This window comes from Callithrix jacchus, chromosome 16 (assembly GCF_049354715.1).
Source record: "Callithrix jacchus isolate 240 chromosome 16, calJac240_pri, whole genome shotgun sequence".
Taxonomy (NCBI): domain Eukaryota; kingdom Metazoa; phylum Chordata; class Mammalia; order Primates; family Cebidae; genus Callithrix; species Callithrix jacchus.
In genome coordinates, this window is record NC_133517.1 from 96,671,955 (window position 1) to 96,687,360 (window position 15,406).

General features: G+C 35.3%; 1 protein-coding gene across 1 annotated transcript in view; it reads left to right on the plus strand.

The window, feature by feature from the left end:
- RNF19A (ring finger protein 19A, RBR E3 ubiquitin protein ligase) overlaps positions 1-14,754 on the plus strand; it is a 45,513-nt gene extending 30,759 nt beyond the window's left edge. The window contains exons 4-10 of the mRNA XM_002759353.7: positions 2,047-2,191; positions 2,851-3,013; positions 7,051-7,165; positions 7,660-7,821; positions 10,110-10,323; positions 11,822-11,965; positions 12,575-14,754. Coding sequence (XP_002759399.4) covers positions 2,047-2,191; positions 2,851-3,013; positions 7,051-7,165; positions 7,660-7,821; positions 10,110-10,323; positions 11,822-11,965; positions 12,575-13,265 — 1,634 coding nt within the window. The 3' untranslated portion in view covers positions 13,266-14,754. The remainder of the gene's footprint in view (positions 1-2,046; positions 2,192-2,850; positions 3,014-7,050; positions 7,166-7,659; positions 7,822-10,109; positions 10,324-11,821; positions 11,966-12,574) is intronic.
- Positions 14,755-15,406: the final 652 nt, after the last annotated feature.

A 15,406-nucleotide genomic window follows, 5' to 3' on the forward strand; every position in this document is an offset into this window, starting at 1 on the left:
TAAAATATTTAATTGGCTTTCCACTCCTGCCTCTGTCCCCTTACCACTACCACCCTAAGAGATAATCATTGTAAACATTTGAGACATGGTGTTTTGTAACCTGCTGTTTTTCTTAATGTGACAATGGGCCCATATTTTAGCAGTAAACAAAAAGATAATCAAAGAAGACAAAAGCTTTGCCAAACACTGTAAATAGAAATGGGAAGCTTTTTCACATCAGGGAACTGTGGCTAATTGATTCTTGGGGAATGGGGGATCAATTGACCATAAACAATTTCATTTAGAATTTTTGCTATATGAGGGTATTTGGAGATAAATGTATCATCCTATAATGTGCACAGTAAATTTTTCCTAATATGTTGCTTTGAGGAAAGAGACAAAGCAAACTAAGCAGCCTTTCATAGATGAATAAGTAAACCGAGAGTGAAGGATGTGGGTACAAGTATATAGAGACCTATCAAAAATACGTTGCTTCTGGTTTTCATTCTCTAACATGTAATTTTAGCATATTAAAAGGCTGTTTTGTGTTTTTAGAATGGTAAGAATAAATGGGGATATTACCTTTCAGTTTGTTCCAAAGATCGCATGCATCAGAACCAAAGCTTGAGTCTCTTTACTCACCCATCTAATTGAGATACCTGCAACTTGAGTATACTCTGGAATGAGGAAGTTTGTCAGTTAACATCTACTTAAGCAGATAGGATTAACATTTCTTTAATTTGGTATATTACATGTTGTATCAGGCATAAAAGTTACCTTTTTTTGATTTATACCCCAGTGTTTAAAATTGTTAAATGCAGACTTTGTGTTCTTTCATTTAAATCATGACTTACGGTTATTTTTAGTTTTTGCTGCTTAGAGTTATCAGTTTGTTCAAAATTTCTTGAATCATTAAAATACTAATTGTGAGCACTGGCCAGTTTTTAAGGAAAAAAAAAAAAAAAAAAAGCAGTTTTGGTCCTAGAAGGAACACTAAAGAAACCTGAATTAACTGATAAAGCACAGGTAAAGTTTGACCATAAAACTTGTAGAAAGAATAGACTATAGCTTAATGCTTGTAATGTTAGAAATTGGAAAAAATACTTAAATTCGGTGGTTAGCACTATAAATATCTTTTCTAAACTGTGAGCAGTTAGAAAATGTAGCTGGCCAATAGTAAAGTAATTACAAGTTGCTAAACAGATGCCAACATGCAAAATAGTTGTATAATTTTCCTGGTTATACTTGATTTTTAACTTGACAATGTTATGCATTGTAACCATATTATTCAAACCATATATATTCAAAGAGTAACTGAGTGAATAAATAAATAAAAAGGATAAAGCCAATTAATTTAGAAGTCATGAGCATAACTAACAATAATTGCTTTTATTCTGAAACTGTTTTCCACGATTTGTAACCATATGACCCTTCCTTAATCTCTTCCTTCCTTCCTTGTATTCTGGATACTGATTCTTTGCAAGGTCCATCTCTCTTTTGTATGAAGTAAAATACTGGGAAAAGGCTGCTTTTCTAAAGATACTTGTTTTGCTATTTTTATGGTGCTTATAATTTATATAATTAAGTAAATTCATAGTGCTTTGGATATAGCACCTCAGATTAATATCAAATTGTCACCTCCTGTTAGTGTTCATTCACTAAAGGAATAGTATACAAAATGCGTACATTTGAACTAAGGGAAGATGGTTAGAAAAGTTCTAGAATCAGGAAGTACCACTCAGAAGACTTCTATGGGACCATGACAGAGATAAACTTTACTACGCAGTTTACAGTTTACCTGGAGCTGTCCTTGATTCTCCTTTCTCTGTTTATTTTTTGTTATTCTTTGTTCTTACTGTTTTACAATGTTTGAAACATGTTTATGACTTGATATTTTAATGTAAAATGTGTTCTCTTAGAAGGGAAGAAAAAATGCTTTATATACTAAAAACACCACACTAAAGCTGTGAGTTAAACTATCTACATCTTAAGATTTTCTGTAAACTGCCAGAAGTTATTTTTAGACCAGTTTTATATACTTAATAGATTTCTCTGTGTTCCCAATAGCTGATGATATAAAGCCATGTCCACGATGTGCTGCTTATATAATAAAGATGAATGATGGGAGCTGCAATCACATGACATGTGCTGTTTGTGGTTGTGAGTTTTGTTGGTTGTGTATGAAAGAAATCTCAGATTTACATTATCTAAGGTAAGTTTATAGAAGGGGCTGTTTATATGTAAATGTAATTTTATATTGTAAGACAAAAGAACTTGTTTTTAAAAAGTATTATCCTAAGCATTTTTAAACTTGGTTTTGTAAGATACTTAAAGGAATTGGTTTTATTCTAGTTACATAAATTTAAAAGAAACCGTCATTATGCTAGTTGTTTGGAATTAATAACTGGTCAAAAATGGGAAATGGGTATTTCCTCTTTTTGTTTTTGTTAAACTAGAATACTAGTAGGTAATACTCTGTGTAATTATGCTAGACCATAAATACTTCCATTTAATTTTCCCATACATAAAATTTGTCATTTAGGCCTCCGAGTGAGTTTATGATATAATCAGATAACTGATGCCTAAAAATATGCATGTTCTGCATTAATTTACTATTAAAAAACTAACAAGGGTTTGAGGGTAATGAAGGACTAGGGGTACATTTTTAACCTGAATCTCAGTTATCAGTATCTCATTAATATAATTTATAGTGGTTCTTACCTAGTTTAATGAACTCAGAATTTAAAGAAAGGGGAAAAAACTCCTAAGTATGAGAAGTTTTTAAAAATAGTCATTGCTTTAATATATTACATTAATTTGTTACTGTGGTGTTTTGCAGCAGTTACTTTACCTTATAATTTTTTCCATTAGTCCGTCGGGATGTACTTTTTGGGGGAAGAAACCTTGGAGCCGGAAGAAGAAAATACTATGGCAGCTAGGAACACTGGTCGGTGCTCCTGTTGGAATTGCTTTAATAGCTGGCATTGCTATTCCTGCAATGATTATTGGCATTCCTGTGTATGTGGGCCGCAAGGTAAAATGTTTACTTCTTGTTACTCGGTTATCTTATTCTAAATCTTTAGGTGTATTCTCTTAGTATTGACGATTTTTTGCTTTGTTTTGGCTTTTGTTTAGGCAAAGTGTATCTTCAGTTTCTTCACTATAAAAGTTACTCTTTTTTCATAAATTTTTAATGTTTGGCAAGCATATGTGAATACATATAAAGCAGACTTGCTTTAAAATTTTCTGAATCTGAAAATTTTAGTACATTTGCATTACAAAACTAACTTTGAATATAAAATATTGAAGGATACACACCCAAGATTTTTCTCATAGATATATCCTTGTAAGGTCAGATCTATAAAATCTTTTTAATGAAAGTTAATAGCTAAGTAACACATGCCCTCTGGCAAAGAATAGCCAGTTCTTGAATTATTTCTGCTGCAGTTCAAAACTGTTTTTTTTTTGTTCTTGGATTACTGCTAATAATAAATAATTTTGCAAATTATAACAATTTTGTCAAAGTCCAAACACCGGTGACTACCACTGGCCTCTAATTGATGAATTATATTTCATTAGCTAAGCAAATAATTCTTTTTTTTAAGGGTTAATGGGATAATTTATGAGGGCCTAAGAAATCTCTTGTTGCCTAAATTAACAGAATCTCTGAATTGAGAAGTAACTTTAGAAATTTTCTTTGGTTCTTTCAGTAGGAGATGGCTAAAAGAAAAAAAATAAATTTTCTTTAGTATCCAAGAAGATCAAAAAAATTAAAACTTTTTTTTTAAAATTAAAAATTATCTAATCTCAACCCTGTACCCAAGCAGAACAAAGGATAACAATTTTTAAAAAGGGAACTAACAGGCCAGGTGTGATGCCTCATGCCTATAATCCCAGCACTTTGGGAGGCTGAGGTCAGGAGTTCAAGACCAGCTTGGCCAACATGGCAAACCACATCTCTACTAAAAATACAAAAAAAAAAAAACAATCCAGGCATGGTGGCAGATGCCTGTAATCCCAGCCTCCCAGAGTCTGAGGCGGGAGAAATCACTTGAACCCTGGATATGGAGGTTGCACTCCAGCCTATGCAACAAGAGCAAAACTCTGTCTCAAAAAAGGAAACAGGCTGGGCATGGTAGCTCATTCCTATCATTGTAGCGCTTTGGGAGGCTGAGGCAGGAGGATCACTTGAGGCCAGGAGTTCAAGACCAGCCTGGACAACATAGTGAGACCCCATCTCTCAAAAAAATTTAAAAATTATCTGGGCATGGTGGCATGCACCTGTAGTGCCAACTACTTGGGATGCTGAGATAGGAGGATTGCTTAAGCTGGGAAAGTGGAGGCTGCAGTGAACTGTGATCGTGCCACTTTAGCCTGGGCGATAGAGCAAGATCCTATCTCTAAAATAAATAACAGAACTAAAGGTTGTCATACCATGTCATAGGTGATGTATGTACTTTGACTCATTTTAACACTGCAGTAACCTCAATATTTTGGTATGCCATGTGTGTACCTATGCAGCAATCTTACATGTCCTTCATGTGTACCCCAAAACCTAAAATACAGTTTAAAAAAACATTTTGGTCTGTAATTGATATGTTAAAATATTGAGAGGAAAATTTATGTACTATATCTTCAGTTACACAGAAAGAAGCAGAGCTGAGATTTGAACTCAGTTGCATGATTCTTAATATTAAGTTTCCTGATTAAGTTTTATTGGCTATTTGGGAACTTCAGTTATGGGGAAACCAATTCTGTTGTAAAATGGCTACTAATTGTTATAAAATTCTTATGTTGAATCAGATACTCTTTCCCTTTGTTTCCTTTATTTCTATTTCTGACTTCTGGGACCAGACTCGGAATAAGGTTGATCCTCTTTCACGTAACATCTGAATTTTTTGTGTTCAACGTACATTTTATAATCAGAAGAATAATATATACAGTTTTTAAAAAATTAATTTTGGGACTGATGATAAACATATTTATAAGCCAAATATTTATTTCAGAAGGTTTTAAGTGAGTAAACCTGAACTTTAAAATTTGTTGGGGCTTGTGTGGTGGCTCACACCTGTAATCCTAACACTTGGGGAGGGTAAGGAGGGAGGACTGCATTAATCCAGGAGTTTTGAGACCAGCCTGGGCAACACAATGAGACCTTGGCTCTACAAAAATTTAAAACATCAGCTGTGCATGATGGTGCATGCCTATAGTCCCAGCTGCTAAGAAAGCTGGGATGGGAGGATTGATTGAGCCCATGAGGTTGAGGCTGCAGTGAGCTGTGATCCTGCCACTGCACTCTAGTGTGAGTGACACAGAGAGCCCCTATCTCCAAAAAAGAGAAAATAAAAAATTTCAAAATATAGTAGCTGATAATAATTTTTCATGTAATTATTCAAAGCAAGGTTTTGCTGAAAACAAAACTATTTATTCGGGTACTTAGAAGGAAAAGAGAGACTGTTGTACCACATGTACCTATAAATAATTTATAGAGGAGAGATTATTTACCTCATTGTTCAGGTCATAGGGTACAGTTACAGGCTTCCTTTTTTCAAACATGTACCCAGAGCATTGTAAATGAATGAATTAGTTTTTCGTTGAAATAGTGTTCTGTGGTGCTTGGGATCCCAACCAACCCAGGAAAACCTACTAAGTCAATAAAGTACCCAAAAGCTGAGCCTTCACTTAACAATTAAAAAATAGAAAATGCAGCAAAAAATCATAAACAGAAAAATTAAGTTGAACCAGAAATAGTGGAATGATGTAATCACTGTAATCGATCATTTGTGCTTGAAGCTGAAAATTTTTCTGGAAGAATTCTTTCTCTTGGCAGCCTGCCTTTGCAAGTGAGCTCCATCGGTTGTTGCTTTGCCTTTTCTCTTCTTCAGTGCTAAGTTTCCCAGGAATGGGAGTAGGGAGGAGCAGGAATTAGCTGCAGTACTGAAGGATAATGAAAGGTACCCTGGAAGGTCTGCCATCTCTGCCTGCATGGACTGTGTAGGGAAGTGAGGAGGCTCATTTACAAGGAACCTCTAGTCAATGCTGGGAAACGGGATTCTGACTAGACAATAGAAAGGTTTCTCATCCCATACCCTCATCACCCACCTCCCACCCCAATTTTTCCACTGTTTTATATATCCCCCAATACTCCTCATACTTTACAGCCTTCCAAAGGCTAAAGGTATTATTACACCATGTAGTAATAGATTATTTTATAAGTCTCACCTGTAATATTGTTTATAAGTCATTTTATTTTAGAGAGTCCCCATACTTTTGAGGCTGTTTTGAATCTGTCTTGGAACAGCCCTTGCAAACCATGAAAATAAATATGTCAAAGTTCATATAATTTCTCAAGCCACTTTTTAATCACTGCTTCTATGATGATATCAGATTCTGCTTATTAACACCTGTCCTGTACAGAGATACTGAGTGAATTCAATATTGTCCTCTGTTAGCCATTGTTTATCGTCTTTTTTGTTTCTCTGCCCTTTACTTTGAGCTATAAATGAAAACCCTGGATTTTGAGTAATTTGTCAATATTTGTCTTCATAAAAAGGGATCTGAGAAAAAGTAATTCTGTTTAATCATACTCATTTATTAGAAATGGTTTTTAAGGTCCATTTTTAAAAAGAAACCTTTCCCAGAAGCCAATTTTTACCATTTAGACAATCTTCTTTAGAAAGAAACCTTTAGAACACTAGAAGTATCCTGTTAGTGAACCATGTGACTCATAACTGTGTTGAAAATAATAATCTTAATTTCTTTCTGTTTGCTCAATACATAATTACACTAGTTTTGATTAAAATTATAAAGACTACTTTCACTCAAGACTTAAAATTAAGCACAAAGTAAAATCTGTTAAATCAGTCTTAAGCAAATTATTTATAAGGAGCAAATTATTTGTGAGAATATACTGATAGTTTAAGGACACCAGTAAGTTTACCTTGAACTAAGATACTCAGCTATGAACTTTTTTGAAAAATAACTTTAGCAAGTATAGGCCTTTTTCAACTTAAGTTAAATTGTAATGTATTTTCCTCTTTAATCCCCTACCCCTATTTTTATTAATTCAAGATTCACAATCGCTATGAAGGCAAGGATGTTTCAAAGCACAAACGGAATTTGGCCATAGCAGGTGGTGTAACGTTGTCTGTAATCGTGTCTCCAGTAGTAGCAGCAGTGACTGTAGGTAAGAAAATGCTGAAAAGTACTAATTACCTAAAATTTTATGGAGTTAAAATTTTGTGGAAGGATTTTTAAAAAACAAAGTGTTTGAAGAGAAGACGTTTACTTTTTTGTTTTTTAATTTAAGGACCAATTTAACTAAATCAATTAAATTAAGCCTACATTAAGTCTTTCTTTGGTTAGAGTAGTTGGTAAATTGTTAATGGCTGATACCCTTTCCCCCTTACTCCACCCCAAGTGCAGTTCGGAGGCCTGGTACGTCAAAAGAAAAAAGTTTACATCTCTCTCTTTTTCTCCTCATGTGAGTTACCTGAAAGACTGGGAACTTTGAATTTGCTTAACAACTGGGTAAATCTACTTTTGGCAAATGTTTCAGCCAACTCTTTAGAACCCCGGCACTTTTCTCTGTATGCCTCTTGAAAAGACTTTCTAAAACTCATGTTTCTGTGAATTATTTTGTTGTTGTTGTTTTTAATGATTGATTTAATTTCTCTTTAGGTATTGGTGTTCCTATTATGTTAGCTTATGTCTATGGCGTTGTTCCAATTTCTCTTTGTCGAAGTGGAGGTTGTGGAGTCTCAGCAGGCAATGGAAAAGGAGTCAGGATTGAATTTGATGATGAAAATGATATAAATGTTGGTGGAACTAACACAGCTGTAGGTAAGTCCTTTAAGCAAAGGAAGAAAATGTGCCTATTAACAGTGTAAGTAGTGGGGATTCTGGAGATAACATGCAAGTCAGAATTTACATTGCCCTCCTTTTACTAAGCCTAATAGTATTCACTCAGAAGTACATCCATGAATAAATTGCCAAGGAGAAGTGTATGGATGAAAGAGGTGGGGGTAATTTTGGGTATCTGACCTCTAATGGGAATATAATATCTTAGAAATCATAAACTTTTCATCTTAAATTTTGCCTGAAACATTACAAATCATTAAGTAAAGGATATGAAGAGAAATACAGTTCAAAAAGAAATACAGATGCCCAATAAATCAAAAATATCTTCAGCTCAATGTTATTGAAAGAGATGTGAATTAGGATAGTAACTAGCAGAGATGAAGAATAAAAAAGCCTTCATAGACTGTCAGTAGGAGTATGTCAGTAAACCTTTTTTTTAAAGTGCATGTTCTATATTCTAGCAATTCTTGTTATAGGGAAATAATCAGGCAGATGTGGAAAGATAATACCTACTTTATTATCTTCCATTTTCTCTTGAACTCACCTCAATCAGTCTTTTGTCCCTCCCACTCCAGAATTGTATTTCTGCTATTCACTAAAGCAGAGTCACCAGTGGCCTCCGTGTAACTTCATACAGTGGTCAGTTCTTGGTCCTCATATTCATGTAACAGTCTGTCTGACATGATAGACTCTACCGTTCTTGAAATACTTCACTTATCTTCTGGGAAACCACTTCTTAACCATATTTCCTGGCTACTTCATCTCATTCTTCTTTGCTGGTTCATTTTCCTCTTCTGACTTCTAAATGTTTGTTTCCCAGGACTCAGTTCTCAGAATTCTTCTCTTACCTACACTTTTGCCCTAGGCGATCTCATCTATTAAATAATATATAGACTGACCTCTCTTTAAATTTATATCTAGGCTAGAACTCTCCCCTGAACTTCAAACTTGTATGTCTGACTTTGCTCTTGATCTGCACTTGAATGTCTAACAAGAATGTCAAGCTTTACTTGTCTATAGCCAATTTTTTTGCTCTAAAATCTGTTCTTCCCTTCATCCTCCTTAACTCAGTAAGTAGCTTCTCCATTCGTCCTATTGCTTGGGCCAAAAACCTTCCCTTATGATGCCTCCCTCTTTTCTCTCATGTCCTACATCTGATCTGTCAGCAAATTCTGCTGCTTCCTTCAATACTTAGCTATAATTCAACCACTTCTTACTCTCTTCACTGCCCTTCCCTTAGTGCAAGCTACTATTTTTTTTCCTGGGCAATCGTAATAGCCTAACTGCTGTATCAACTTCTCAGCTTCTCTTCCCTATTCCATAGTGCAGCCATGGTCACATGCCTAAACCCTGTCAGATTATGTCTTTCTTATGCTCAAAACTTCCCCGGTGGCTTCTAACTATACTGGGGAAGAAAATCCAAGTTTCTTATCTTGGCCCAAAAAGCCCCACATGATCTGCCCCAGCTGTGTCTCTGAGCTCGTCTCTTGTCACCCTCCTATTTTATACCACCCTTACTTGATTTTTGAGGGTGCTAAGCATGCTCTTACATACAGGCTTTTAAACTTGCAGTTCTCTCTGCCTGGAATACTCTTTCCCTAGAAAAATTAATGGCTCACTTTTTTACTTCATTTGTCTCTACAAGTATTACCTTATCAAAGAGGCCTTCCCTCATCACATCATATAAAATGACACACAGCCATGTACATACATGCAGTTCTCATCACTCTTCTGCCCTTTACTCTCTTCTATTTTTCCTCATAGCATCTATCACCATGTGATTGAATATATAATAGGAACTCAAATATGGTGCAAATAAATGACTCCTTCAAAAGTTTTGTATGACAGATACTATAAAATTGGAACATGGTTTTACTAGATCTTAATAATAGCTTGTAGACAGAACTGTGGGATGTATCTAGAAATCAACGTTTAGCTCATTCTTATTTACCTAGAGAATAATAAGCTCTTTAATGACACCCTTAATGAAAACTGTCACATAATTTTCCTCTGAAGTCAGCTATATTTTTCAACAATCAGATTCTTTATAGAATTTCTAAAATCTGGGTTTTTGAAAAAAAGAAACTAGTGACCATTTAAAATGAGGGCTTTATTCTGACTGCTTCTAATGGACTAGCCTATTTTTCCATGTATGTGTATATTTATATTTTATACCTTATATAATGTCCTCTCTGAAATCATGGAGGAATTTAAGAAGGGGAAAATTGATAATCATACTTACTTAGTTTCTTTAAAATATTTGCATTTAGATACAACATCAGTAGCAGAAGCAAGACACAACCCTAGCATAGGGGAGGGAAGTGTTGGTGGGCTGACTGGCAGTTTGAGTGCAAGTGGAAGCCACATGGATCGAATAGGAGCCATTCGAGACAACCTGAGTGAAACGGCCAGCACCATGGCACTGGCTGGAGCCAGTATAACGGGGAGTCTGTCAGGAAGTGCCATGGTAAACTGTTTTAACAGGTGTGTGTTTTGGTTTGGTTTGGTTCTGCCTTCTGATAACTACAAATTATTAATTAGGTGAGAATTTCGAACATAAAGCATGGTGATTATATACAGCCCTACTATGTAGAGGTTCAAAATAGTAATGTTAAAAATGAAATTTGGGACCAGGTGCAGTGGCTCACACCTGTAATCACAGAATTTTGGGATGCCAGGTGTGTGGATTGCCTGACCTCAGGAGTTCGAGACCAGCCTGGGCAACATGGCAAAACCCCATCTATACTAAAAAATACAAAAAACTAGCTGGGTTTGGTGGCATGCACCTGTTGTCCCAGCTGCTCAGGAGGCTGAGGTAGGAGGATCACTTGAGCCTGGAGGGGGGAATGTTGAATTCAGCTGAGATCACACCACTGAACTCCAACCTGAGTGACAGTGAGACCCTATCTCAAAAAAGGAAAAAAGAAATTTGGTGGTAGACTTCTAAGGCTAAGGAATAGCATTCTGCCAGTTTTTTCACTGTCCTTGTCAGATTTTATATTATAAATAATTCCTGCAGCTGCTTCAGTAGACATAGAAGCAAAGGCAATATTTAAGCCTAGATCTTACCTCTATGGGTAACAACAGCTGGATATTAGGAGATGGGACTTTGGCTGAGTCCCCAGGAATGTGTGAACTGGGACCGGGATAATTGGCTAGGGGCCTTTTATGTATTAATGCTTGCTTACTTTGTTCTCACCAAGTCTTTTATCAATAGCCGTGTAGATAAGTAGGAAAAATTATCTTCTCCTGTTTCTCTTTATTTCACTATTTTTCACTTATGCTAAGCCTTGCTTTTTTAAGTGTAGGGGAGAGAGAATACATGAATTAAAAGAAAAATCAGACATATTTATCTTATTTTTTAGGTAATTTGCATTTAAATACAAACTCTTAAGTTATAGTGGCATATATAACCTCTTTAAAAAGGCAAATGTTAGCTGGGCTCGGTGGTTCACACCTATAATCCCAGCACTTTGGGAAGCCAAGATGGGAGGATAGCTTGAGGCCAGGAGTTTGAGACCAGCCTGGGTAACATAATGAGACACTGTCTCTAATATATATAAATAAATAAAATATTAAAAGGCAGGTGTTATTTATTGAGCCAATTTTTAATATAGATGCTGAGGATTTTTGTATTCATTGATCTGTCATGTTTAAGAATGTATTCTAACTTCATGTTTTGCGTTGAAACATTACAAAGTGCCATATCCAGGGTGAGAATAATGGAGCACATTTAAGTGAAAATCCTCTGTGCCCTTTTTGTGTTATTCTGTTACAACCTTACTTGGCAGACAACTAGTTTTTCCCATTTTATTTGGTGTGCTGTAGTAAACTTTGAATTAAATAAAAGGAAAATAAAAAAATAATGGTTCCTAAAATAGCTTCTGATTACTAGGGTTCTTAACTGAATTATTTAGAGATACATATTACAGTAGTGCTGATATTAAATATAATTTTGGTTATTTCCTACCCTCCCTTTAAGGTTGGAAGTTCAAGCAGATGTACAGAAAGAACGGTACAGTCTAAGTGGAGAATCTGGCACAGTCAGCTTGGGAACAGTTAGTGATAATGCCAGCACCAAAGCAATGGCAGGATCCATCCTGAATTCCTACATCCCATTGGACAAGTAAGGAAAAAAATGTTATAGAATTGAAAGGATTTTAAAAATTAATTTTAAAGGAATAATTCCTATCATTAGATTACCAGGGAAAAATGGCTACCAATTATTAAGTTCTCTGAGAAAAGAAAACAATGAGCTGTCCAGAGTAGGCAAATCTATGTAGATCATAAAGTGGATTTGTGGTTGCCAAGGGCTGGAAGAGGGAAGAATGGGAACTGACTGCTATTGGTACAAGGTTTCTTCTTGGGATGATGAAATGTTCTGAAATTAGGTAGTGGTGATGGTTGCACAGCTCTGATCACAACTAAAAATCACTGAATTGTACACTTTAAACAGGGAATTATATCAGAACACAATAAAGCTGTTCTTTAAAAGGTAGCATAGTGCCTAGAACAGCGTTAAGTAATAAATGTATCTACTACTATTTAAAAAATTGAAGCATTATAAAGAATTCTCTTATTTCAAGTACGTTTTTTTAAGCAGAACGTTTCCTGCATTAAGATGGTCTGATAGCTTACATATTGTCTGAATTTTCCATGCAGAAACCCTTCCCCTAGTCATCTGAACAAAAAGAAGTCAGAAATTATGTTTGTGTTTGTTACTCTTATGTTTCAGAGAAGGCAACAGTATGGAGGTGCAAGTAGATATTGAGTCAAAGCCATCCAAATTCAGGCACAACAGTGGAAGCAGTAGTGTGGATGATGGCAGTGCCACCCGAAATCATCCTGGTGGTTCATCCAGTGGCTTGCCTGAAGGTAAATCTAGTGCCACCAAGTGGTCCAAAGAAGCAACAGCAGGGAAAAAATCAAAAAGTGGTAAATTGAAGAAAAAGGGTAACATGAAGATAAATGAGACCAGAGAGGACATGGATGCACAGTTGTTAGAACAACAAAGCACGAACTCAAGTGAATTTGAGGCTCCATCCCTCAGTGACAGTATGCCATCTGTAGCAGATTCTCACTCTAGTCATTTTTCTGAATTTAGTTGTTCTGACCTAGAAAGCATGAAAACGTCTTGTAGTCATGGTTCCAGTGATTATCACACCCGCTTTGCTACTGTTAACATTCTTCCTGAGGTAGAAAATGACCGTCTGGAAAATTCCCCACATCAGTGTAGCATTTCTGTGGTTACCCAAACTGCTTCCTGTTCAGAAGTTCCACAGTTGAATCATATTGCTGAAGAACATGGTAACAATGGAATAAAACCTAATGTTGATTTATATTTTGGTGATGCACTAAAAGAAACAAATAACAACCACTCACATCAGACAATGGAATTAAAAGTTGCAATTCAGACTGAAATTTAGGCCCATAGATGCTGCAAAATAATTACCAGTGTACAACCTTGTTTGGAGCTGGTTGAACTACATGTGACTACCGTAAGTTTCAAGTTACCAGCAAAAGCCGGGTTTCATTTTCATAATGCAGATACATTTTCTGTGTTCAGCAAGGCATTGTGTGTCATGTGGATATTAGTTACCAAACTATGAAATGAAGGCTTTAAAAGTGCATTATTTTAACGATAATAAATTTGAAGAGCAAAGCATGTTTTGTGTGTTTGCCACAAAACATTGCTTGAAGCACATACTTGTGTATTTAGAAATTGGTCTTAATTTATAATCAATATAAAATACTAATGCAATTCTACAGCATTCAGATGAAGAAAACTTGAGGCTTTAGGGATAAGTGGTTAGTGATATTTTATTGAAACCACTAAGAGTTTAAAAGAACTGCATAGGTTACTCTCAGTATATGATACTCTTTGTAACATTTCTATTTATATCTGGGCATAAATTTCATTTTCTTTTCTTCATATGCAATGTGGTTATATAAAGCTTAGTGCAGCTCATTTGCTACCATTTGGATACTTAGACACTTTGAGCAAAATTGTGGCAGTTTTTGCACAATGTTGAAATAGAAATACCTGGTACTCTATCTTGTATATTGTTGATGCCATCTTAGAGGAAAAATGTAAGGTAAGTAATTAAGTATATGACAGCAGCAAATAAGATATATAAAACTATACAATAAAATCCCATTAGGTTATAAGTATTACAAAAAAGCCACCTTTCTCTAAGGGGAAATTTGTACCCCATTGATTCTTGGTGCCTTTGGGATAGATTGGGTTTTAATGGCCTAGTTCTTTGAGGGTTTTGCTGTGGTGTTTTCCATGTCTTCTCTAGTCACCTTGGATTATATAGAAAAATACAGGAAATGGATAAACATGAATGTGATTAATAACAATGCTGAAGAAGTATTAGCCTACCAAAGACACACTCAGGCTTTAGTGAATAACTTTATATAACCTCAATTTTTAACACATGCGTATCTTCTCCAACCATGAAATCAAAGCACGGTGCAGAGCTTGTACCAAGTACAAAAGGTCCATGTATGATTAGCATTATTTTCTTTTGCTTTTGTTTATGGACAATGTTCAGCCGACATAAGCGGAAGTTGGCCAAAATACTACCTGTACTGTTAATTTCCTATATAGTTCACTTAAGCAGGTTAACCTCAATGATAGCAGTTAAAATGTTCTATCTTACATATTTCTTTTAAGTATTACCATTATGGTGCTACTGAGCGTTTTCTTTTGATAAAAAGAAAAATGCCGTGGGCTGCAGTCTTCTTCCATCACTTTTCCCTACCAGTTCCATTAATATGCTTATAACACTAGTGCCCGTTATTTTATTTGATAATGCTTATTATGGTATTTGTATATTTGTTTGCATTCCAATTTTGTTCAATAATGAGCGTGTAAACTGCATATCTGAAATAAATGTAAATACTAATGTATTGCTCTCTTCTGGTGTGTGCACAAGTGTTTTTTTCATAAGAATGGGGATATTCATTTGCCATGTGGTGGTAGTCATAAATATTGTGAGCCATTGTGATGATTTTGCCTTCTGGTGTCAGCCCAAAGGGAAGCAAGCATTTGCTGAACTTTTCAACAGTGTTTAGAAACTACCCTTTCTTCCCAATTCCTGTCTTTCTACCAGAAAAAAAGATGTATACATCATCATAATTTTTTTTGAGTAAATTGGTGGGGTTTAACTTGAGTAAATATATCTATCATTAAATTGTGAAGAGACATCAGTATTATAAATCCTCATCTTAGAAAAATGGAAAGATCAGATAACTTGGTAAAAGGGGGGAAAAGTAAAAAGATCTTAAAAGACTATTTTAAGGGATTCTATTCTAGCAACATTATGAAAGATTATGAAACTGGAACCATTTAAATTCAAGCTAATTGTAATCAAATGCTTTCTATTCCTGTAGCTCTATAAAACACATAGTTTTTCTGTTTCTCTGGTCCATAGTTAATACTTCATGAAAATAATCTTTTTTTTTTTGTTTATTTTGAGATGGAGTCTCACTCTGTAGTCCAAGCTGGAGTGCAGTGGCACAATCTCGGCTCACTGCAACCTCTGCATCCCTGGCTTAAGCA